This window comes from Dioscorea cayenensis, chromosome 19 (assembly GCF_009730915.1).
Source record: "Dioscorea cayenensis subsp. rotundata cultivar TDr96_F1 chromosome 19, TDr96_F1_v2_PseudoChromosome.rev07_lg8_w22 25.fasta, whole genome shotgun sequence".
Lineage (NCBI taxonomy): Eukaryota > Viridiplantae > Streptophyta > Magnoliopsida > Dioscoreales > Dioscoreaceae > Dioscorea > Dioscorea cayenensis.
Genome location: NC_052489.1, coordinates 11,743,515 through 11,768,067, shown reverse-complemented (window position 1 = coordinate 11,768,067; position 24,553 = coordinate 11,743,515). Strand labels below are relative to the sequence as shown.

The following is a 24,553-nucleotide window of genomic DNA, read 5'->3' as shown; positions in this document are numbered from 1 at the left end:
TTAATATATCATTTCAGTGATACATGATAATTTTAATAATATCAATGTAATGCATAATTTTGTATATAGGATTTTTTTCACATAAAAGGTCATAAAAAAACTAAAATGTAAATTTTGGAACTATATTATTTTTGCAAAGTTAATAAAATGATTATAAAAAAATCATGTTCAATTATTAATTTTCCCTGTTAATGTACACATTCAAATATGATTATAATAAAAAAAATGATATTGCTTGTGAAATTTTAAAAAACATTTGATGATCTTAAGCTTTGTATGATTTTTCTTAAAAAAAACTATATATATATATATGTATACAAAAAAATACATACCTTGTGATTAATGATTTGAAGTAGGTCTAATTCCCTAAATAGTTCCTCTACTTTTTTAAACTTTCCCTTTTAGTCCCTCACTTTAAATTGTAACCTTTTAGTCTCTTTACTATGTTTAAATGAGCAATGTCAGTCCCCCTTTTTGATGGTTTAGAGTTAGGGTATAGGATTTAAGGGGACTGACATGGTTAAATTAAAATTGTAGAGGAACCGAAAAGTTACAGATCAAGTAAAGGGACTAAAAGGATAAGTTTGGAAAAGTAAAGGGACTATTTAGAAAATTAACATTTGAAGTAATGAAGGGTTATAAAGAAACTAAATGAATTATCAATAATTCTACTAAGTATTATATAGTAATGTGTAGGTTAGTCCTTCATCGATTAAGGCTAGGGCTGTAAACGAGCCGAGCCGAGCTTTGCCTTGTTCAAGCTTGGCTCGATACTATTTAATCGAGTTCGAGCTCGAACCGAGCTTTCTTCGAGCTTCATTTTTCATGTTCAAGCTTGGCTCGTTACTATTTTAACCGAACTCGAGCTCTAAAGAGCTTATTTCGAGCTTCATACTCGAGCTCAACTTGTTAAGAAAATTCGAAGCTTAGACTTGGCTCGTTAGCTTGATTAAGGCTTGATTATTTTTTTATATTCTATTTTTTATTTAGTAAAGTATCATTTAAAGCTTATTTAATGAATTATTATCAATTGTGACTCAACTCGATTTGAGTTTGAGAATCATTTTAGTAAAAGAATAATTTAAGCTTGTTTATGAAATCATTAAGGTTTGAGTTCAAGTTTGTTAAAATATTCATTAAATAAGTTAACAAATAATTACAATAATAACAAAATAAACATTGTGATGTAACTATCTATAATTTTTTTTTGTAATATTTTAAAGATGCGGTAAATAAGCTTGTTCATGACACTATAAATGATTATCTTAATGATTGTTGCAAATAAAATTATAAATGATACTATAAATGAGCTTTTAATTATACAATAAACAAGTTGTTCACAAGATTTAATGAGCCGAACTTGGTAATGTTCAAGCTTGGCTCGTTTATCTTACGAGCTCATTTAACTTAATGAATTAGTTGACCCGAGCTTTTAACGAGCTGAGCCTTCGAATAGTAGTTTAGAGCGCTATATGTGTGACTCAAATTGACAACAACGACATAGATTATATACACCTTAATACACACACACACACATATATATAAACGAGCTCATAACCAAGCTTATAAATGAGCTTGTTCATGAGCTGTGTTCGTGAGCCAAAACGAGCCGAGCTTTCAGCTGCTCAAGTTTGGCTCGTTTATTAATCGAGCTTGAAAATGATATTTAAGCTTGGCTCGTTTACAATATGAACTGAACACGAATGAGCACTTATCGAGCCAAACACCGAGCCGCTCAAGAACGGCTTGGCTCAAATACACCCCTAATTAAGGCATAGGCACATGTGAATGAATGAAAAGAACGGTCCATTTATTTTTACAAGTTTTTTTATTGTTCCGATGAATTTGCTAAAGTCATAAGAGTGGCCCCACATATCTTTTCATGTTCTTAGATCAGTATGCTATATATAACTAATATGTTATGTATATATATAATAGAAGTGGGTTTCAAAACTAAAATAAAATAAAATAAAATAAAATAAAATAAAATAAAAGCAACAACCAATTGGAAAAGTGAGGTTAATTTTTTTTTTGGGTAAATCATTGAAATTTGGTTAAATATCATTTTGATCACTAAATTTTAATTTGTATATTAGCTGATGTGGAGGTCATAGATCACTTTTTGATTGTGCGATGACTAGGCTTTTCATGGCCTTCACGTCAGCTAATAAAGATGCTAATCCATCGGGTGACATGTCTCTGAAATGATTAGTAACTTTAGTGGATATTTCGAAGCAAATCAAAATTTAATGATCAAGATATTTTTTTGACTAAAGTACAGTGATTTAAAAAAAAAAAACCCAAAAGTGCCATGTGCCGCTTAATAATAATAAATATATATATATATATAAATATAAATTAACTAAGGAGTTCACAAAATTATCAGGTCCGTTACAATTATCCCTGTGAAGATTTGCCACCCCCCCTCGCCTTCTTGGTTGTCCACAGAGGAGCAGATGGGAGCTGCTGGAAAACCGCATCCTCTTCTATGCTGGAAGTGGCCCTGGGATCCCTTTCGAAAACCACAAGATCCCCAAAATCCTAACCCTTGCGGCACTCTCGAGTCTCCCTGGCTCTTCCAGTCCTTACACAACCTCAGCTCCCTCGCCGTAAACCTTTTCGACCAAGCCTTCTCCCTCGATCCAGCCCGTCATGGCTCCAAGAAGACCGCACCCTTGTCCCGCGAGGACCAGGGAGAGGCTGAGCACCGGGCATTGGCCTCTGCGCTTGCTAGCGGTAAGGATGCCACTGTTATCGAGTTTTACTCTCCCAAGTGCCTGCTCTGCAACTCCCTTCTCGATCATGTCCTTGAATTGGAGGCTAGAAACTCCGATTGGGTTAGTTTTGTTCTGGCGGATGCTGAGAATGAGAGATGGCTTCCTGAGGTTAGGGTTCTTCTTCTCTTCTAGGTTTTTGGGATTTTGAACTTGTTATGATTTTGTTATTCTTGTTCTTATGATGCTCGATAGCAGGATAAATGGGTTCTTTGGTCTCTTGAATCTTTTGTTTGATTGTGTGGAATCAAATATATATGTATAGCGAAATGAAGGAAAATGTGTAACAATTTTTTCACTTTCAGTTTTTCTCCTTTTCTTGCATGGTTTCTCTTCTTTGGCTTATTTTATTTGTGCTAAGGGTATTCTTGTTTTCACTATTAACCCATATAAGAATAAAAGGTTGACATGAGACGTAGTCTTGGGAAAGTTATGCTACCAGATGAATCTTAATAGTTTTTTATTTCACTGGTCTTTGGCTTCTTCAAGTGTTCCATGTTTTGGCTGAATAGAATCAAGTTCGTCCAAATAATTGCAAGAAACCCATATTATAAAACATATGCCATGTAAGTGACTTGTTAGCTGTAAAAATTGAAATGAATAAAAATGGAAATTTACAAGGATTGTTTTGAACGTTTTCATTGTAGAAGAACAAAATATGCAATATTTGAAAATAGACAGACTGCTAGTATTTCTGGCAGTTTAAGTTTTATATTTGGTTTAAAATATGTTTGTCTATTAATTCTTGATCACTTTGTTGACTCAAGAATTGATACCTTTTTAACCAATTTATTAAGTGTAGTGTTTCACCAAAAATTTGGGTAGGTGGTATCTTATTATCCTCATTTCCTACCTTGTAATGTATTATTCTTATCTTTTTCTGTTTCACTGTGTTAGTGGTCATGCTCTATGTCTACTGAAGACATAATTTTTGTTTTGAATCAATTGTGTTTTATGCATCTGTAATCTGTATGCAGCTGTGAATTTTTGGTTTTTGTTGTTCTGTTAAACTATGATATGTGCATATATGCTAAGTGTTCTTTGCATATTTGCATTATTCCTGCTACTGTTCCAAGTCCCATAAAATGCACATGAAGTTAGATGAATTGTTAAATCATATGACGTTATACAGAATGGCAGATTTAATTTTTTTTAAAGATGCTTTTATTGGTGATATTGTTAGAATGAGATACCCTTTAGTTTTAAATGCTAAAAGGGACATCTGGCTGTGTTGGCAACTCGTAATTTCTCTGCATTAGCATGCAGTGAAGGGTTTGCATGATATGGAAACAGAAATAAGGAGGAAATGCTTTCTTTATGTTGTGAAATGTGTGGCTTGATCTATAAGATATATTGCATAATTTGAAATTGATAGTTTGCCTGAAATTTAGGGTTTCTTAATATACTATTAATGTGACAAGAAGAAGAAACTTTTAGTGGTTGAAAGCATGGCAGAGTGCAGTACCAATGAGAATTTTCCTCTTAATTTACTAAGATCTAAATATTTCCACAATGCTTGTGTGAGAATTGAGAAGTTGTGGCCAAAATGTAACCAACTTAGTTGTAATCATGATTTAATTTAGTTGCACTTTGGTGTAAAATATATGGAATGATGGAAGTGATCCTTATTTATAATTTGTGGCTTCATACGGAGATATTATATTCTTGAAGTCGTTACTTGTGGTTATGAAAAGGGAAATGGATGTTATATATTTAATCTCATCTCTGAAGTAATTTATGACATTAGCCCTCAAAATTTTGGCTCCATTAAACTTGGATAGTATTTTAAATTTTAAGTTATATCATTACATTGAATTTGAGTGAAGGAAATATATCCAAACTTTTGAGATCAATGTTGCTACATATTTCATTTCCTTTATATTTGCAGAATTTGAGTCAATTGAATGTGTTTCTCCAATTTTGAATGTCTGGGGAGTGAAGTTTGTGTCGTTGGTAGCAAAATATGTTCGAAATGATGAGAGTGTACTCAAATAGCTGTAAATTCAAAACATGGGCAACTTAGTTTGTCACTCATTAGTCTTTAACCTATACAAAAGGGAAAGCATGATATGTGGCATCTAATAGGCACAAACATATGGAGAGTGTAAGCTCAATATAATATTAAGAAATTATATTGAAAGGTATATCCTAGAAATGCATTTTGAAAGAGTATGTTAACATTTCTTTTGTGCACAATGGAACCATTATTTTCAGTTTTGGGAATGGTTGATGGTGTTTTCTCTACATCGGGATGTATTTGCTGTGCATTACACAAAACAAAAGGAAGTCTTGATGGAAGTTTTTGAATGATAGTGCTAGAATGTTTGCTATGTAAGGAACCAACAAAGTTAAATCTTCATTTACTTTAAGATAACTTTAGTATATAGGATCTCAATGTTTGGGATAATTTGGAAAAGGGATGTTTTAAAGTTTTCGTTTAAGGAAGGCTAGCACACTTAGTTTATGTTATTGATTGAACGAAATTAATTTTAGCTTTGTGAGTTTGATTATCATCAAGTGTGTCATCAATATTACAATCTAATATATGTATAAGGAGGGATTTTGTCTTTTCTTGAATTACAAATTAGAATTTTTTATGCAGATCCACTTGACAAGAACTTCCTTTGTGATTTTAATGAGTGGCTTTAGTAATTACACATTTGTTTTGTTGATCATCTTTAAAATCTTTCGGATCTTATAATTTAGAAATTTTAAATGATGCAAGTAGAAGAAAAGAAAATGTATCTCTTCTTCTATATATATATTTATATTGAGGCATATCTTCGTGATATTTGGATTTATTGTCTACTTCACGGATTCACTGATTTTCTTTTGATTTTACTGGCTTTGACAAAGGGTTTGATATCTATCATGTATTTTGACATTAGCTTGCTAGCTTCGCTTGATTCCATCCAATTAATATTTGGCTTCATTTTGATTGATCATATATTTCATGTAATTAATTATGCATTTGATATGACTAATCAATTTCATTAAAACTAATCATTTTTGTGTCTTCCCCATTGTTCATAGTTTTAATCTTTGCTTTTTAGGTCACTATTGATTCAGAAAAGTTGTTATCATCATGTTATGAACAAAGAAGGCAAAATTTGTGAAGGGGGTTTTTTATAATTTGAGATCATTATTGTTATTTTATCTTTAATTTACAATGTATAAATACTTTTGATTTTGCTGCAAGAATTTAAAAGAAAATGGTTTGTCCAAGCAGAGGTAGTTATATTTTAGGGATTAAAATTAAGAACTAATGTATTTTGATAATTGTTCTATTGATGAGTTGAATGCAAGCATGATCAACTCCCCTCAAAGATTGAGGTTCAAAAGACTATTGTTTTGAGACCCTCAATATTGAATTTCTACCAAAAAGACAAAGGCAATACTTCAAGATATTTCTTGTTGTGGATCTAGACAATGAGGTGCTAATAGCAGTATGTGAAGAGAGGAAGTGGGAAAATCTGTTATTATTCAATTATAAAAGGAGTACAAAGAGGAGAATAAGGAAGAGAGTAAGGTTAGGAAAGTAATTGTAAGGGATGGACTAGCTCCTTGATTAGTTATGTTTGTTATTGGTAATTTTGTTCTTTTGGTAATCTATCTAAATATCATGCCTCAGAGAGAATCGGTGATAATAGAAGCCCACGAAATTTTAAGCCTATTGGGATCAATAAAGAGATGGGGCTTTATCAGGCTTATGCACCTTATTTCAATTCCACATTTGTCATGGAAGTGGAAGAGCAAATGTCTTCCAAATTTCAAAATTAGTCAATATGGCAGCAGGGCATTCTTAAGTTGTGACTCTCTCTTCGAGGTGAAAGTTGGGCCATATTAGGAAACAATAAGTTGTTTTGCGAGGGAAGAAGAGAGAAGAGATTTGCGGCTATTGATAGACTCATTTTCAATCAAAGTTGGCTAATAGATTATGCTTTTGATGTGATAGAAATATAGCTTGAATCCGGGTTTAATTATGGAAAAAAAGAGTAAGAGGATGAACAAATGAGGTCTCATAGAATGTTGAGTAACTATTGCAGGATAAGGGGGATAACTTACTTCAATTGTCAATGAACGCTATAGTTGGAATTTCTACTTCAAAATTAATGAAGCTATGGGGAATGTTAAGGTTAATGCAGATCATTGGGTTGGTAGATAGTGGCGCTTTGCACTAGTCTATTTCATCAGAGTTGGTTATGGAGTTAGCAATTCTGGTAAAACTTGCTTTTGCAATGATGGTGAAGAAATGTTTACAAGGATAAAGGGGCGGGTATTTGTAGGAACGTGACAATCAAAATGCAAATTACTTCTGTAACTCAACTTTTTTCCATTTGAGTTGGGTAGTGCCAATGTGGTTTGGGATTGTAATGGTTATGGAATGGTTAGGAACCATTGGGAATGGAAGACTTTGATTAAAAAGAAAAAAGAAAAAAAGAAACTTAGGTGGTGTTTGTTTTGGTGTATTTGGAGTTACATGAAACTGACTATGAAAGAAAGCCTCAAGGGTGTGTTTGGTGTGAGGATTAATCTAAAATTTCAGGGAATATAAGGGAGGGAATGCGTTATTCCATGTTTGGTAATAACTTATGAACTTATTCCTAGGAACCATTTATTCCCAAGTGCAAATCATTTCCGTAGTTGATGGCTTTCTATATTATCATAGGGGGGTGGTTGGGAATTAAATATTCCCATGTGTTATTCCTATGTTTAGTATTAGTAACATATTTCGAGGAATGTTTTGTTTTAACCAAACAAAGGAATAAAATATTCCTAGGTTTATTATTCCCAGGGCTCCATATTCGTGGGGCTCTATATTTTCATGGTAATATTTTAAACCTTATACCAAATGTTGTCTAAGTGATGAAATCCTTGCAGGATCACTTTCAGTATTAACAATGTCATCAACATATACTACAAGAAGAATGATGCCAGGCTGAGAATATTTATAGAAAGCCGAGTTATTAGACTCACTTTTTCATTCCAAATTCGTCGATAGCTTCATTGAATTTTCCAAACCAAGCTTAGGGACTTTGCTTCAAACCATACAAGCATTTACAAAGTTGGCATACCTTCCCATATTCCTCTTGGGCAACAAACTCAGGTGGTTGCTCCATATATACTTTCTCCAAAAGATCATGTAAACAACATTCTTAATGTCTAGTGGATATAAAGGCGAATCATAGATGGTGGCCAGTGAGATGAATAATCGAACTGATGTCATTTTAGCGACTGCAGAAAAAGTATCAAAATTGCCTTATTAAAAGCGAGAAAGACACTCGCCTAGGTGCTTAGGCGACGCGAGGCGAAACCTTAGCACCTCAACACCTTCTGGACAAGGCATTAAAAAGGTGCGCCTATCTTATTTTCTTGATATAGGCCTTTTATTTAATGCTTGCAATTAGTGTTTATTGGAATTCTAAAAAGGCACAGTTACTAATAAGGTATGAAATAAATTTAGGGGAGGAAAATTAGGTGGTTTTAAAAAGACACGCTTATTAATAAAGAAATAAATTTAGAGGAAAAAAATTAGGAGATTTAAATACATAGTTGCCATTTTTTAAAACTAATGATTAAATTAAGGAATTAACTAATCAATTAGAGATATTTGAAGAGGTGGCAAAATTAACCCTTGCCATAAAAAGTCCGAAGGATAGCATACAACAACAAAAAAAGAAAAAAAAATGAAGATGGAACAAGGTTGGTGTTTTGGTGGAAGCATGTGACTTTAATTATTCTAAAAATTATATATATATGTGTAATACATATATATATATATATATTAACTAGCGCTTTACTTTGTTCGAGTGAACACGCTTGTTGTGGCGCCTCTCGCCTCGGGCAATAAAGTGTCTTAGCGCCTTAAGAGCACCTAGCTCTTTTAATTACACAATTGCCCACTCCATAAGTCGGAGCATAGCCCTTGGACACTAAACGAGCTTTGAGGTGAGTCTCTGATCCATCTTGGTTAACCTTCATTGCAAACACCTATTTATTCACAATAGCCTTCTTCCGTACAAATAAACTTACCAATCAGAACACCCAAGCCAATCAATTACTAAAAATGAAAAAAGCCCGAAAAATATCTAGTGAAATATGGACAAACAAAGTAAGGTATTCCTTGGTGAAGCTACACCATAGCCACCGTGATGTAGAGAACACCTGGCTACCACTGAGGACGTGATCGGAGGATAGAGATAGAACAGAAAAAGAACCCAAAGACTCTGATACCATGATAAAATTGAGGAAAAATGAGAATAACAAAGAGAAAGAAGAATAACTTGTATTGTATGTCTAAACTGTACAAAGAGCCATCCTTTAAGGGAAGGAGGCGAGCAAAAAAAGAAATTACTACGTAAGGTAGGTAGATAGATAATTGATACTAATTATGCAGAATCCTCAATTAGTCCACTAATTATCTTAATTGGGGAGATTTGTGAACATTTGCTAAATATTCTAGGATTTAAGCACCTAAAATAATGCTAAAGATTATGTAACACAGCCTAATTGCTATTAGATGAGATGAAGTTGGTATGGCAACCTAAGGAGATAAAGGAAGTTCAGGTGTTACTAGATGGTACGAAGTATACCCCAAATGGAGAACCTTGCTAGATTTTGAGAGTAAATGGGACCGTATGATATGATCATGATTTTTATTTTGAGGATAAGATGCCTTTTATTGGAGAGACTATTGGCAGACCTTTGATATTGAAGTTCTATCAAGCATTGCAGGATACCCCTTGTTGTGGATATGGGAAATGAGATGGCACATGGTAGTATGTAAAGGGAAGACGCGGGGAAATCTATTGTTATTTGGTTAAAATGGTTGTAAACAGAAAAGAATAGAAGAGAATGGAAAGGAAAAAAAAAAAGGGTTGTGGGGAGGTACTAGCATTTTAAACAACCAAACTTGGTTATTTGTAATTTTGTCCTTTTGTTAATCTAATCCAATCCATCCAGTTTTCTATCAAAAGCTAGTTATTTGTAATTTTTTTCTTCTACTAATTAACCCAAAATATCAGAGTTCTTTATGGGAATATCATTTCTTGATCAACATTTACGCAACTTTCATGAACAGCTCTCTGAAGTCTAAAATTCCATAAGCTCCAAAACTTTCTGCGTTTTTAGAACGAATGGATGTAGTGGTGAATGTTTGATCTTGTGATGCTCCTACTTCTAACCGCTGGGAATCTCACACATCATCCTATTGCAATATAATTTTCGTACTTATAACCTTATAATGAATAATTAAAATGGAACTTTGGATGAAAGACAATGTCAAAATTTTCCTTGGGTTATCATGAAAATAACATTGAAACCATGACTCGTGGACTGGGAGCTTCATAAATCCCAATTTAAATTAAACTGAGGCTAACACCGTGGTTAGGTTTGTTCTTCTTCATGGTTTCTTGCACATACACTTACTGCCATCCTACTAGCTCTATAACTATATTCTCAGTTAATTCCATTCCAAAGTTTTCTTGCTAATAAGCTGTGTCTAGTGTTGCTTTTATTATTTTGCATCTGGTTCAAGATTTAAATCTCTGCCACACTTTAAGTGCTTGGACTTATTTATTTCAATGATTCATACAATAGTTGATGGCTCTGCTTTATTTTAGTTTTTGATGATAAGCCATATATGGTGATCACAAACACATGCACATACACACACAAACCTTTGTACCAGCTTTACTACTATATTTCAGTTAATTCCATTTGTTAGCTCTCTTGCAAGTAAGCTGCATTCGGTGTTGCTTTTATTATTTTGCATCTGGTATAAGTTTAAGATCTCTGTCACACTTCAAGTGCTTGGGCTTTATTTAATGCTTGTTTCAATAACTCATAGAACACCGGACAACCCTATTCTCCTTTTAATTTTTTGATGATCAAACTCATGGTAAATGTCGCATAATTATGTATCACCATCAAAGGCATGCGGAAGCAAGAATAAAATTGCGTTATGATCTAATTGTTTTAATGAACTGACGCGCCCGAATTAAGTGTAACCGCAAGTGCATGGGTGTCGAAGTAATAATTACCCCAATAAGTGGGTAGTCGAATCCACATGGAACGAAAGTACTAGTATTAACCAATTCTCAGTTATCTACTCAGAATCAATGAATTGTGATGAAATGGACTAATTGCAAGAAGAGTTAAAAAGCAAGCAAACGGGCAAGAAATAAAGTGAAGGAGTTCTCGATCAATAACGATGAGGTAATCAGGCAATGCTCCCCCTAGGATATAACATGAAGCTCAAGATTCGCTAAATGTTTCTAAACCGAGTTTAATTGAGTCGAGGTGATCCAAGGGTAACCGGCCTGTCTCCAAGCAACCGGTACTAGTCCCCTACAATAAGCTCTAAGGATACCTAGGAGTGAAACCGCTTCCTAAAAATAGATCCAACCCTAATTCCCGGCGAAGGATCTCTAATCCTCTACAAGGTCCCAGTGGAGAAATCTATCAATCTCACGCCTCACACCAAATATGGTTGCATAGAGTCTGTGGAATACGGAGATAGGAAACACTCAATTGGAAGGAAAATGGGACACTCCACTATCTTATGGCTCACCCTCTCAACCCTCTTTAACATTGATGTTCTAACTCTAATGGAGACCTCTCACATCAAAGTAACAAATCAAGCAATGTAGATTAATCGCAAAGATCAATAGCACATGCAAGCAATGAAATCACAAGGTTAAAATTCAAATCAACTCGGATTAACTAGAAACATAGAGCAAATCAATACAAAAGCATAAATCCTATGGTTCACATGTCTAAATACCTACTTGGGTTTAGCCCTCCATGGGGCAAGTTACAAAACAATAATGAATACAATGAAAAACAATGAAATCTATAGAAAGAAACCCCCTCGAATTCGTGCAGATTGGCCTTGATGGGTAGTTCAACGTCTTGAAGGGTTCTTTTCTGAAGCTAGGTCGCCAATGACTCCCCAAGTGCTATCACGGCGAAGGAACCTATCAAAGTTGGTGAAGAACCCCCTCCAAATTGGCAAAGACCTTCTTAAACCCTAACCGATTGCTCTCCAAGTATTCGCCTTAAGCTCCTCAAAAAGTCACCCAAAATAGGGTAAACGGCCTATTTATAGCTCAGAACCGCGTCTGTCACATGCCCTCACGCGCTCGTGTGGATTTTCCACGCGCCCGCGTGGGCTGCAGGAATTTCCACACGGGAGCGTAAACAGTAATTTTGCTACAATACTGCTATAGTAAAAACTACAATACTTTACTACAGTACTTTTCACAAACGCGGTCCAAACATTCTCCTCTTTGTATGCGTCTTCGAGAGATCTTGCAATCTTCACAAAGAGAAGGAACATGAAGATGTGACTGCCTTTGTGCCTTTCCAACTAGTGAATTGACTTGAATCTCCTTGGAAGTTGGCACACATCTTCATATTTATGAACTCCTCTCGTGTGTTGGTCTTTGAATTGCTCAAGAACTCTCAACATTGTAAAAATATGAGACAAATATAGCCTATCTTTGCTCCCTTTTAATCCTTCAAGGCATTCACAACTTAATTACACAAAAGAACACCAAATACACAATATGAGACATAAATCATGGTAAAAATGATGCTCAATGCATGTAAAACACGTATAAAAATGTTTAATCAAGCACTTATCATGAACACTATTTTAGTTGAAAGGTTTAGAAAATTACCTTTGGATGTTTGAAAACCTTTCCTTTGATGTGCCAAATTTGTTCCTTGGATTGTCGTTGATCTTTTAGCGCCGAATGAAAGTCCCACGCCTCTAGATCACATGTCGGAATTGAGAAATAGTCTTTTCTTTTCCAAAAAGTGGCTAGGGTTAGGGAGAAAGAGCTTGGGGATTTTTCTCACCAGAGAATTAATTGATTTCATCTAGGGTTAGGGAGGAGTATTTTTATAGAGGCTTCATAAAACATGATGAATATTATTTTATTATGAAGTTCGATTCAAATATGAAACTTAATAAATGATAAATATTATCATTGAAGTTCTAGTACAATATGAGTCATAATGTAACTAAAACCACTTTTGTCTTTAAGTACTTATAATTTTGATTAATTATTCGACTCCATTGAATTTTAAGCAAAATTTAAACTTAAGACAAACCCTAGACCAATTTACAACCTCACTTTTCCCGTGAAGTAAATTATAAATTGATAATTTTACCCATGCACTTAAAACGAGACTGATCTTTAATTCCTTTGAGCGTAACTGCTTAGGTTCGTTTCGATTGGCAATTGGAGGATATCAAAGAATGCGGGTGACACCTAGCCAGTCTCGTGGCCCCACGTCGTATCCCAATTAAACACGAATGAGTAGATCATTATGAATCTTTCCGATTATGATTACCATGTGTATAAACCCTTTATCTCAACCAAGTAAGAGCCATGGTAATTGTCAAACTCATTGAACTCGATCATATACAAATAACCATAGTAAAGTAAGATTGCTAAACTATCCTTCGTGTTCTACACGATTAGTTTGACTGCCTTGGCCATGGTCTTCTAATCTCACATACTTATAATCACATAGGATACTAATTCGTTTACTTCCGAACAAATTATTTCTTGGTGATCACTCACAACTGCTACTTGCCCGACATAGCCCTACTTCGAGGTTGGTTCTACCAAAAGGTAAATTGAGTCTAACGGCTCTAGTAACAGGCTAGACGTCACAAGCACATTGTGATTATGATACCTCAGGTCTAAGATCCATTTATATAATCATAACCAACAATCCTAATCATTGACTGTCAAAGAGTAAAACCCATGTGATTGGATTGTTGCGAGTTATGTTCGAATACACCAATCTTAGAGATGTATTTATGACATATGCTCTCACTATTCCATAGTGTTCAACTAACACTCTTTGTTAAAGTATTTGTCATACAAATCGTTATGAATGTTTAACGCCCAATTAAAGATTCTTTGATTTGCGAACTATTTAAGTATATAAATACTAAATCCTTTTAGTGCCTCCTTTTATCCCACAAATAGTAGAAGGTTTAACTTAATACACATTGACTATGATGTTCAAAACTAATTAAAAATGTTATCACAAGATTTATATGAACATTAAAATAAATACCTATTAATAATAATAAGAATGTATAATATAAATGAATTGCCCTAATACAAGTATCCTCATTGGCATTCGAGGGCATAATCCTAACACAAACATCTACGGTGATCCCACGTTCACGCACATGGACACACTTACACAACCATCCTAATAGGTCTAAATATATTTTCAGTTAATTCCATTCATAAGCTCTCTTATTAATAAGTTGTGGCTTTGCTTTTATTATTTGGCATCTGGTTCAAGTTTTAGTTCTCTTCTATGCTTCAAGTGCTTAGGCTTTATCAAGTGCTTCAATGATTCAGACAACCCTATCCTTTTAGTTCTTTGATGGTCAAACATATATGGTGATCGCATGCTTTCACAAATCATTTTTAATCATTCTGTGGTTTTTGTTTCTGGTGGGTATCGTTACCTGATGTCCCACAGATTTGTTTCTTTTGTAGTCTTAGTCTGATCCAATTTACGTTGTTGCAATTGAACATGACAGTGTGGAGAATTAAGAGTATCTAAAGTTTGTGAATATGTTGACTTGAGTAAAATAACTCTTGCAGCATTACTAGTTCTTACATTCCTCCGAATCATCTGAGTGGATATTGCGATTGCCCTGGTTAAGTGATTTATAAATTTCTGGTTTCTATTGTAGATGATGTTAGACTTGTAGTCAGACCTATGCTTTTGGTTTTCTTTTGAAATCTTTTTGTGCACATGTATTTACATCATTCATTCATATGATTTTAATGAAGCTCATACAGATGTTTTCTTCCATTAATAATGGTGAATCTTCCATGTTATTTTGGTGATGTACTCATAAAAATTTTTTCAATTGAAACTCCTTTGAGGTTCTTTGATAATAAATATAATTCTGTATTTATCACTTTTCATTATTTTCCGCTCTGACGGAGGTGGAAGCTGATTTTGAATATTTAATGAATTTTCTTTTTGTTGGTTAACAAACTTCTATTTATTCAACTATAATGAAACTCAATTCAATGAATTTTTCTGCAATATTTTTCCAAAATCTTGGTGCATGTGATATCACTGGAAATAGCATTTTACTTAATGTCAGTGTGGTTTAGCTGGTCACCTTTAAAGTATTAGGAGATTTGGTAGTAATGGAAAATATCTTTTGCACAACATGCAGTTCATTCTTTTGTTTGCATGTATAATGTAAACCACGTATTAAGAATATCTTTTCATTCTTGTTTGAAGCGTAGCAGTTTATTTTTTTTTATTATTTATTTATTTTTTAAATTTACTTTGTGAGCTTAACCAGTTTATAATTAAACAAGCATTTGCAGATTGAGCTTTTTATATGAAAACGATAATAACGCACTTTATGATTCCATTAATTAATATGTAATTTCTGTTGTGGTTGCAGCTCCTCCATTACGACATTTCGTATGTGCCTTGCTTTGTGCTATTAGACAAGAATGGTAGAGCTCTGGCGAAAACAGGAGTTCCAACTAGTAGAGAACATGTCACTGCGAGTCTTTCTCATCTTTTGCAAATGAAACAACCGTGATTCCGAACAGGCAAAGGTTCATAGTTAGATTGATAGTAACTGGAAGCTGATGAAATTCTTTCAAGATCTCATTTTCCCCTTTTATTTCAAGGCATGTATGTAAAAGTAATTGTTTGCTAAGTGAGTCAGTATGATATAATCCTATCATACTCCCCGTGATAAGGAGTTTGTACATCCTGAAACTTTCATCTTCCTCTGCTCCTTTATTTTCCTTAATCTTTGCGTCAATTAAGTAGCAAGTGTATTTTACAGTTGAAGCCTCTATTTTTATTTTTTTTTATTTTATCATTTTATTATTTTTTAGTTGCGTAAGACCTTTAAATTAATATGGTTCAGGTATAACATGCATATCATAATGACCTTAGCAATCATATCAAAATGGCTGATTATACAAGTTGTTGATTGGCTGTACTTATACATATTTCTTTAAAAAATGATTTTTAATTGAAATAGATTTTGGTCCATCAAATTATGAATTTTTGTAATTAATTTTTATGGCACGGGACTGTTATATTTGTCAAAGTGGTCATGAGACCATGCATCAAATCAAAGTGGCCAGTGAGTGTTGAACATGCTTTTTTTCGTTTGTTTTCGGGCTGCTTGCAATAGCCAGTCTCCTTCCCTGTCCTTTGGTGTATCATATAGTGAGAACGCTATTTTTATTTTTTAAAGTAGAGGATGACATCACAATATGTATGTATATAATGGTGCCAATGTGGCAGGGGTGTCTTTGAAGAATACAATTCTTTTTAAGTTAAATCCGTATAAAATTCTCAAATCTAATCCTGATTACAATTTCAATCTAAATTTTCAATCTCGTTCCAAACACACGTCCACGTTTCATTCATATTTAAATTAGATAAAAACAATTATATATTTTTACAAAATTATTATTTATCAATTTTAGAAAATCATAATCTTAGACATTGAATTTTAATATATTGGCTATCAATTTAAAATATAACTAAACAAAATTTATTTCATGAATAAAAATTTATAAATTACAAGAATTTTTAAAACCCCACAAGTTATGATCACTAAATAAAATCATTGGCACTATTTAAAATGGTCTCTGACAAATAAAATTCATCAATTAATCAATAGGATTAGAAATAGGATATCAAAATAATAAGTTAAGCTCTTTAAACTTATCAAAAATATGAGAAACTCAAAAAATATCTTAATTTTCAAGATTTCAAGCCTTTGTCCAGTGACAAGAAAAGATAATTATTTTTAAATTTGAGTTGAATTTTAAAAAAAAGGTCTACAAGGTTTAAATCTTCAAAAAAATAATATATCAATTAGAAAGCCACAGTGTAAATTACGGCAACATGGGTAGGGGCTAATTTATTAAAATATTGTTTTTTTTTAATTATTTCCTTAAATGCGCATTTCCGTAATTATTTACGGAAATGCGCATTTTATATTTTTTTATTATTTTTTTTAAACAGCCGGTCCCACTCTAATTTTTTAATATTTAAATTTAATTTTTTAAAAAAACAGAGGGGCCCGTTATTTTTTTAATATTAAGTTTTTTTATTTTTTTAAGAACTCATGGTCCCGATAGTTTTTAAATTAAAAAAACATTTTACATTCAAACCCTTATAATTTTTCATTAATTTTTTTCTTATAACTTATTTTTTTCTCACTTCTACTATGTTATTTTTATTTTCATTAATTACTTCTCACTTCTTACGTAATTCGGTAAATAATTAAAAAAAATGTTTTAATAAAAAGCAAAAAAAAAAAAAAAGAGGAAGCTTATATGAAAGTCAACTAGTTAACACGGATAGAAAAAAACATACCGAGTCCATTGATCAAAAATTGAGTAACTAGCAAACTAGTAGTGGAAGCTTATTTTTTTCGTCAAGAGTTCCCTCCTGGCCTTGGTCGGGTGTTCCTCTCGACCAAGGGTTGTCTCCTTCGCTCAAGATAACGAGAATATGAATTTTTCATTTAGATTTAATGTAAAAAAATAAAAATAACATTGCAAGAAAATAAAAAACTACAATGACAAAAAAATTTTTAAAGAAGAGCTTCCTATATTGATAATTTTTTTCTTTCATAGAAATACTTTGTGTTTTTAGAAAAGAATTTGGAGGGTTTATATAGGCTCCACCCTAACAAATGGATGGCTAAGATCAATTTCATCCAACTGGCTCTCATGAATGCTAGGTAGACTGAATTTCATCCAGATCAGCTCTTATAGAAACATTTTTTTAATTATTTAAATTATTAATGTACGGGTTATAATTAGTGAAAGTAAAAATAACATAGTAGAAGTGAGAAAAAATAAGTTATAAGAAAAATTAATGAAAATTATAAGGGTTTGAATGTAAAATGTTTTTAATTTAAAAACTATCGGGACCCGCAGTTCTTAAAAAAATAAAAACTTAATATTAAAAAAATAACGGGCCCCTCTGTTTTTTTAAAAAATTAAAATTAAATATTAAAAAATTAGAGTGGGACCGGCTGTTTAAAAAAAAATAATAAAAAAATATAAAATGCGCATTTCCGTAAATAATTACGGAAATGCGCATTTAAGGAAATAATTAAAAAAAAAACAATATTTTAATAAATTAGCCTGGGTACAGGCATTTAAATAATAATATCAATTAATTCAATCTTCTATAAACGTATAAACACACACACACGCAGGATCTATATATTGGCCCGAACCAATGAAGATTAGCATCCATATAAATATATATATTTATATACTCTGTGTGTGTGTGTGTGTGAGAGAGAGAGAGAGAGAGAGAGAGAGAGAGATTGCATGTAAACCGCAAAAAAAAGGAAAGTTCTACCGAAATAGTTAGAGGAGGGAAACTTGTAGGAGAGAGGCTAGGGTTGCATGCATGGGGTACCCACCTTTAGAGGACATGAGGGAAAAATCAAATATTCCAAAATAGGTCAAAATTAATAAAAAAAAATACCATCAAAAGAGGAATGAAAGTTATTCAGTGTATTATACGCAGAAGAATCCTTAAAATATATATGCACATGTATGTACATGTCAATATAATATATATATACACAGTTTCTTAGTCAGCACAAATAAATATATATATTTGAGAGGGTTCAATAAAGTACAATTTATTAATGATAATAAAATCAGTAAGGACTAAAAAGACTCAAAAGGAAAAACAAGCATTGGAAAAAGACAACCTAAGCAAAACATTTATAGAAGTGAAAAAGTACAATTAAAACAAGGACAACTAAAGACTACACTTCAGAAAACATCGGAACCTTGATCATCGGTGTGGTGGCCATTTACAGCGGATGGCAGGTGGCAGCACAAAAGAATGTTTCTTTTTTTTTTTAAAGAAAAAGGTTTTTAAAAATAGAGAGCTCCCAGCGATTCCAAATAGCATCAATGGCATGAAGCCCAGACATCCAATAATTTCAAATATATAATCATTAGATAAACTCGAACTCGATCAGAGATAGAGCAAAAGGTAATATTTAACATAAAAATACAAGTCTATGCAGTCACTATCAGATAGAATTAGAAACATGAACAATATTCACTGAAAAAAATAATACAACATTTATTGAATGAATATGAGTAATTGTAAGACTCTAGCATCTTAAATCACATGGAAAGATATAGAAAGCTTCAGTGAACTTATTTCTAAATCAAAATCAAGGGCATTCACACTTAAAAAAAAATCTGAGACAGCAATAATGATCACATGAAGCTCTAAAGTCTAAACTAACAGGTCAACAGGATAACAATACAGTCAGAAAACATGAGAAATAGACAGGCTAAATCTCACAATATGAAACCTGAGTTCTTGAACTAAACATATCATAAGTTATTATTATGAACATTAAAAAATTCAGATTAACAAAATAAATATAATAACCCCATATTCTGAATTATATGTTAAGTGATAGCAAAGCTCCCTCTCCGAGGCTTTAGAGTGCAAAATAATTTATAATAGAAAATATGATATGATGAGATAAAAAATAATTCTGCCACTATTAATGAAGAATAATTTTATCCTTATTTTAGAAATAGAACATATGAGGCAAAGCCTGATTATAAAACAATGTGTCAAGATAATTAGCCCATGGACTCATTAGCGCTTTATGGGGGTAGTATTATAGAAGGGGTCAAACCGTTTTGGGTTGAAAATAGTTTGTTGAATCCTAACATAGGGTGCTTTTCATGTGTATATTGAAAAACTAATATGCCCTAGAAAGCTAATTTAAATTAATGATAGAGATCATTAAAGTGAGACATGATTATCTATGTTCCTTGCAACCAGAAATGGTTCACAGCCTATGAGATAAAATATGATTCCATATTCATTATTTGGTTTTCACATGTTGTAGTATTAAATATGCTAGAGTGGTATGTGTTAGCCACTAGAGTGGAAACTCTTAGTAGTATTGTTGGTATTTGTAGTTGACAAATATTGAATTGAACTACTACAAAACTTTTAGACCAAACACTATTATAGAATAAAAGAGTTATTCTATTATAGAAAGTTCTTATTACCTGAGGATGTTATTTAATCTTATATATAAATTATATTACTTTGATAGTGTCAACAAGTGATGCTAATTGGAGGCTATATACATACATGTTGGATTATATAATGAATACATGAAAGCTTGTAGTCATCTAAGATGAGATCTATCACTCCTATTGTAAGAGAAAATATTATAGATTGTGTTTCTTAATTATGTGTTTGATAAAAATCCGGTAGGTTAATTTTGTAAAATTATTTTATTATATATAAAATATATATTATTATACATGTTTTTTAAATGTGTTTTATGTCTAATAGTATAAGGAAACACACATATAAGTGTGGATAATCAGTGTCATTGGTGGTCTAATCATGCTCACTTATATGAAATATTTACTGACATAGGTGAATAATATGTAAAATATTATATTGGAGTCTCATATATGAATATCTCTAATCTTTGAATTAAATTGCAATTTGTTGATGGACATGATTGTGATTATTATAATTAGTATGAACTAATTTGTTAAAGATGTAGAGATCCCAAATAGGTCCCACAATACATGTTCTAACCTTATTTGAATACTCCCTATAAATATGTGTTATGAGATTAGGGTTTTAACCAATTGTTATTGCCATCAAAAGATGGCTATGAGAAAACCCTAATATTCACATTAGTTCTTTGAAGCAAAAGAAGCCATTACTCCTTCCGGACCAACGGTGAAAAGTTCAAGAGCATCATGTATGAACGTTGGAGGATTTTGCGTTCGTGAAATCTCTCTGAGGTAACTCTGATCTATCACATATATTCATGTGTTCATGAGATCGATCCTTGATGATTAATCAATTGTTGATTAAATATCAATTAATAGTAATTGATAGTCCCAATTTGATTAGAACAATTATTTTCTAACCATAATTCTATTAGATCGATTCTACCAACATATATTGTTGGGGAGACTAGATAATCACGCATCACAAAGCTAGCATTTTGATGAAGTATTGTAGCACTCAACAAAGGCACTATATTAGTAAATGTGGGTATTGTAGCAACCGTGTTATTCTTAGAAATTATAACTTGCAATTAACACGGCTTTGACATAGGCATGTTGTTGCCAGTGCTATTTTTAAGAATCCTCTTGTATTGTAGCACTTAAGTATGGGTACTATAGCAACTTTGCTAAATTTAGAGCTTTTAGCTTGTAATTAGCATAACATCTATATGGGCATGTCGCTGCTCATGCAATTGTTAGAAACTTCCTCATATTAGAACTTTGATATTGTATATCCCCACATTGTAGTACGGGTACGATATCATAGTGTGAAAATTAGAAAATTTGTGATTTGCACGGTCTCAGCAGGGTTACTATAGTAGCCGTGCTAAATTCTGAAATCTCTAGGACCTTTATTCTTTCCATCTTTGTGTACAAAATTGGAATCTAAGCTACACATAATGAAAGATCTATCAAACATATACAAATGAGGCACACGATTTAGCATGGAAAACACCTCCAATCTAGGGGTGAAAAAATCACAGAACCCTAAGGCCAATTAAACCAACTTTCCACTATGTCAACAAAAAGATAACAATGTCATCTTTAGATTAATCAAGAGGTGTACAAGCTTAGAGTCATCGACACACTAATGAAAAACTCTCAAGCAACAAATGTCATGAACACAAGTATGAATGATAAAAGACACCAAGAAGGGATCAAAAGAAGAATCACACTAGATAGATAAGAGGGCTTCTTTCAAGGATTCTCTACTCAAAGTTTGAGTGAAATCCATCTGATAGTCTTGGCCTAGCATTTTTTTTCTCTTCTCCTCTTCTTCTTGGTTTCACATTGGTATGCTAGCCTCTCTCTCCTCTCTTTCTACAGTAACACCACAACAAAAAGGGGGCTGACCCAGCATATATGGAAGTAATATTGAGGTTGAGGACCATAATTATCTTTAATTTAAATCCAATAAAAATAAGATCCAACATATATGAAGGTAATAAGGACCATAATTATCTTTAGTTCAAAGACATTAAACTTAAGAAAAAATCAGTCCAAAAAACAAAAGTAGTTTGATGTAATACATTACCATTGAACAACCCCATGTTTTTGAAAAAAAAAATGCAAATGCTAATGCTTTAATGAATGTTCACACCTTAGGGTTTTTCACTAATAATTTTGTTTCCTATATTTTAAAGAAAACACCCTCCAATGCTGTATTCATACCAAAGCAAAGAGTCTTAGAAATAGGAAAAATAACCAGCTAAGATAAGAGATCTAGTCTCTCATAGGTCTATTTCTCATATCTCACATATAAATGAGGGTTGTTTGTTTTGAAGATGGTGGCCAACTATAACAAGAGGAGATAGAATTGATGAAAATATTTCAAACAATAGCTGCTAGTTATATAGTGAAGGCCTATCATTTTTCATTCAGGCTGTATAATTACATCCTAACTATTAATTTGTAAATTACTACTTTTGTAGTGCTCAAAAGAATTGCCTTGACTTTATTACTGTGTGATCAGTTGGATCCCCGCATGGTTAAAATTATTCTATTTTATACAAATTTAATTAGAGCTCTTTCCAATTAAACTTAAGTAATGATGTATGTATGTTTATATATTTCACATGTGCAGCAGTACATGTTATTAACAATTCTCCCACTTGAAGATTTGATTGGCAAACAGTCAGATCTTCATACCGTTATTTCTTCCTTGCCATTCAATGTTGCATATGTCTCTACTAGGCCACATGAGGATCGAAACCATATAGATTTTTCAGTGTTGATTGCTTTTGTCAGAAAATCTGCTAGGTTGTTCTTTGTATGAATTTTCTGCATATCCACTGTTCCTTCTTCTACTTTCTCTCGGACAAAGTGGTATTAAACTCTGATATGTTTTGTCTTGGAATGAAATGCTATATTTTTTGCATGATGCAAAGCACTCTAGTTGTCACAATATAGAGAAATATTTTCTCTCTTTGTCCCGAGTTCTTCCAGCATCATCTTCAACCACATTATTTCTTTACTAGCTTGTGTAGCTACTAGGTATTCTGTTTCTGTCATTGATGTAGCCACAATTGACTGTAGTTTTGAAACCTAGCTTATATCTCCTCCTGGTAGTTTGAACACATATACTATGGTGGATTTGCTTTTGTTAAAATCACCTGCATAATCAGCATTAACATATCCTTTGACAATAAACTTTGTCCCCTCATAACATAATGCAACATATGAGGTTTCGTTTAGATATATGAGAATCCTCTTGATAGTATTCCAATGCTCACGACCAAGATTCGCCATGTACCAACTTACCACTCCAACTGCATGTTTAATATTTGGTCTTGTACAGATCATGGTGAACATTAGGCTTCCCACTGCTGACGCATACAGTACTTGAGGATAACTTAAAATTAATAGGAAGTGGGGTAGAAATTGGCTTACAGTCTTGCATGTTGAAGCGCCACAAGATCTTCTTCAGATAATTCTTCTAAGAAATCCAAATCTTCCTATTATTTCTGTCTCGGTAAATTTGTATCCCTAAAATCTTGTTTCCGGTCCCAAATTCTTCATTTCAAATTCCCCAAGCAATTATGCCTTCAACTCCTTGATACGATCTTTGTTCGGGCCTGCGGCCAACATGTCATCAACATACAACAACAAGAAGATAAAATCTCCTTATACACAAGGGTCTGTATTGAATTTGCTGTACCCAAGGCTCATGATGAAGGAATCAAATTGCTTGTACTAACATCTTGGTGCTTGTTTTAGACCCTATAGAGCTTTGTTCAACATCCAAACCAAGTTCTCTTTATTTTTTTCTCCAAATCCTTCTGGTTGGAGCATGTAAATTTCTTCTTCAAGATCTCCATAAAGAAATGCAATTTTGATATCTATTTGCTCAAGCTGAAAGTCAAATTTAGCACACATTGCCAGGACTATACGTACTATTGTGAGTTGAACCACATGTAAAATATTTCATTAAAGTCAATTCCTTCCTTCTGAGTATATCCTTTCACTACCAATCTAGCACAATAACGATCTAATTTATCATCACTATTGCGCTTGATCGTATAGACGCATTTGTTGCCAATGGGCTTTCGCCCTTGTGGTAGTAACACTAGTTCCCATGTCCTATTTTTATGAAGAGATTTAATTTCTTCTTGCATTGCTGCCATGCACTGAGATGCATCTGAATTGCTCAATGCTTCTTGAAGAGTTGATAACTCTCCATCATCAATTAGAATACAGTATTCAATGTTATCCTCCATAATATAGTCAGAATGCCAACTTGATATCTTCCTTGTATGAGTTGACCGCCGAACTTCTGGAACTTCATATTTAGCTGGCTCTTGTATTTCATGCTCTGGTGTAGCTTCAGCTTCTTTTTTACATGTACTATTGTAATCTCTGTGCTTTCTTTTGAAGTGATTTCACCATTTGCTTGTTCTTGTTCTTTGTCTTCTATGAAAATAACACTCCTGCTTATTACAACCTTGTGTGCAGTGGGATCCCACAGGCGGTACTCCTTAACTCCATCAGCATAACCTAAGAACATATATTTTTTAGATTTTGGATCCAGCTTTGTAGTTTCTAGGGTATTATAGATTACATAAAAAGGACTTCCAAATATATGAATGTTTGAATGGTAAATTGGCTTATAAGTCCACATCTCCATCAGTG

General features: G+C 32.9%; 1 protein-coding gene across 1 annotated transcript; it reads left to right on the top strand.

Annotated features, from left to right (window-relative positions):
* Nucleotides 1–2,382: 2,382 nt before the first annotated feature.
* LOC120283682 (thiol:disulfide interchange protein TxlA homolog) lies at nucleotides 2,383–15,673 on the top strand. The gene is made up of 2 exons (XM_039290396.1): nucleotides 2,383–2,885; nucleotides 15,247–15,673. The coding sequence occupies exons 1-2, from the start codon at nucleotides 2,457–2,459 to the stop codon at nucleotides 15,388–15,390; spliced, it is 573 nt and encodes a 190-aa protein (XP_039146330.1). The 5' UTR covers nucleotides 2,383–2,456; the 3' UTR covers nucleotides 15,391–15,673.
* Nucleotides 15,674–24,553: the final 8,880 nt, after the last annotated feature.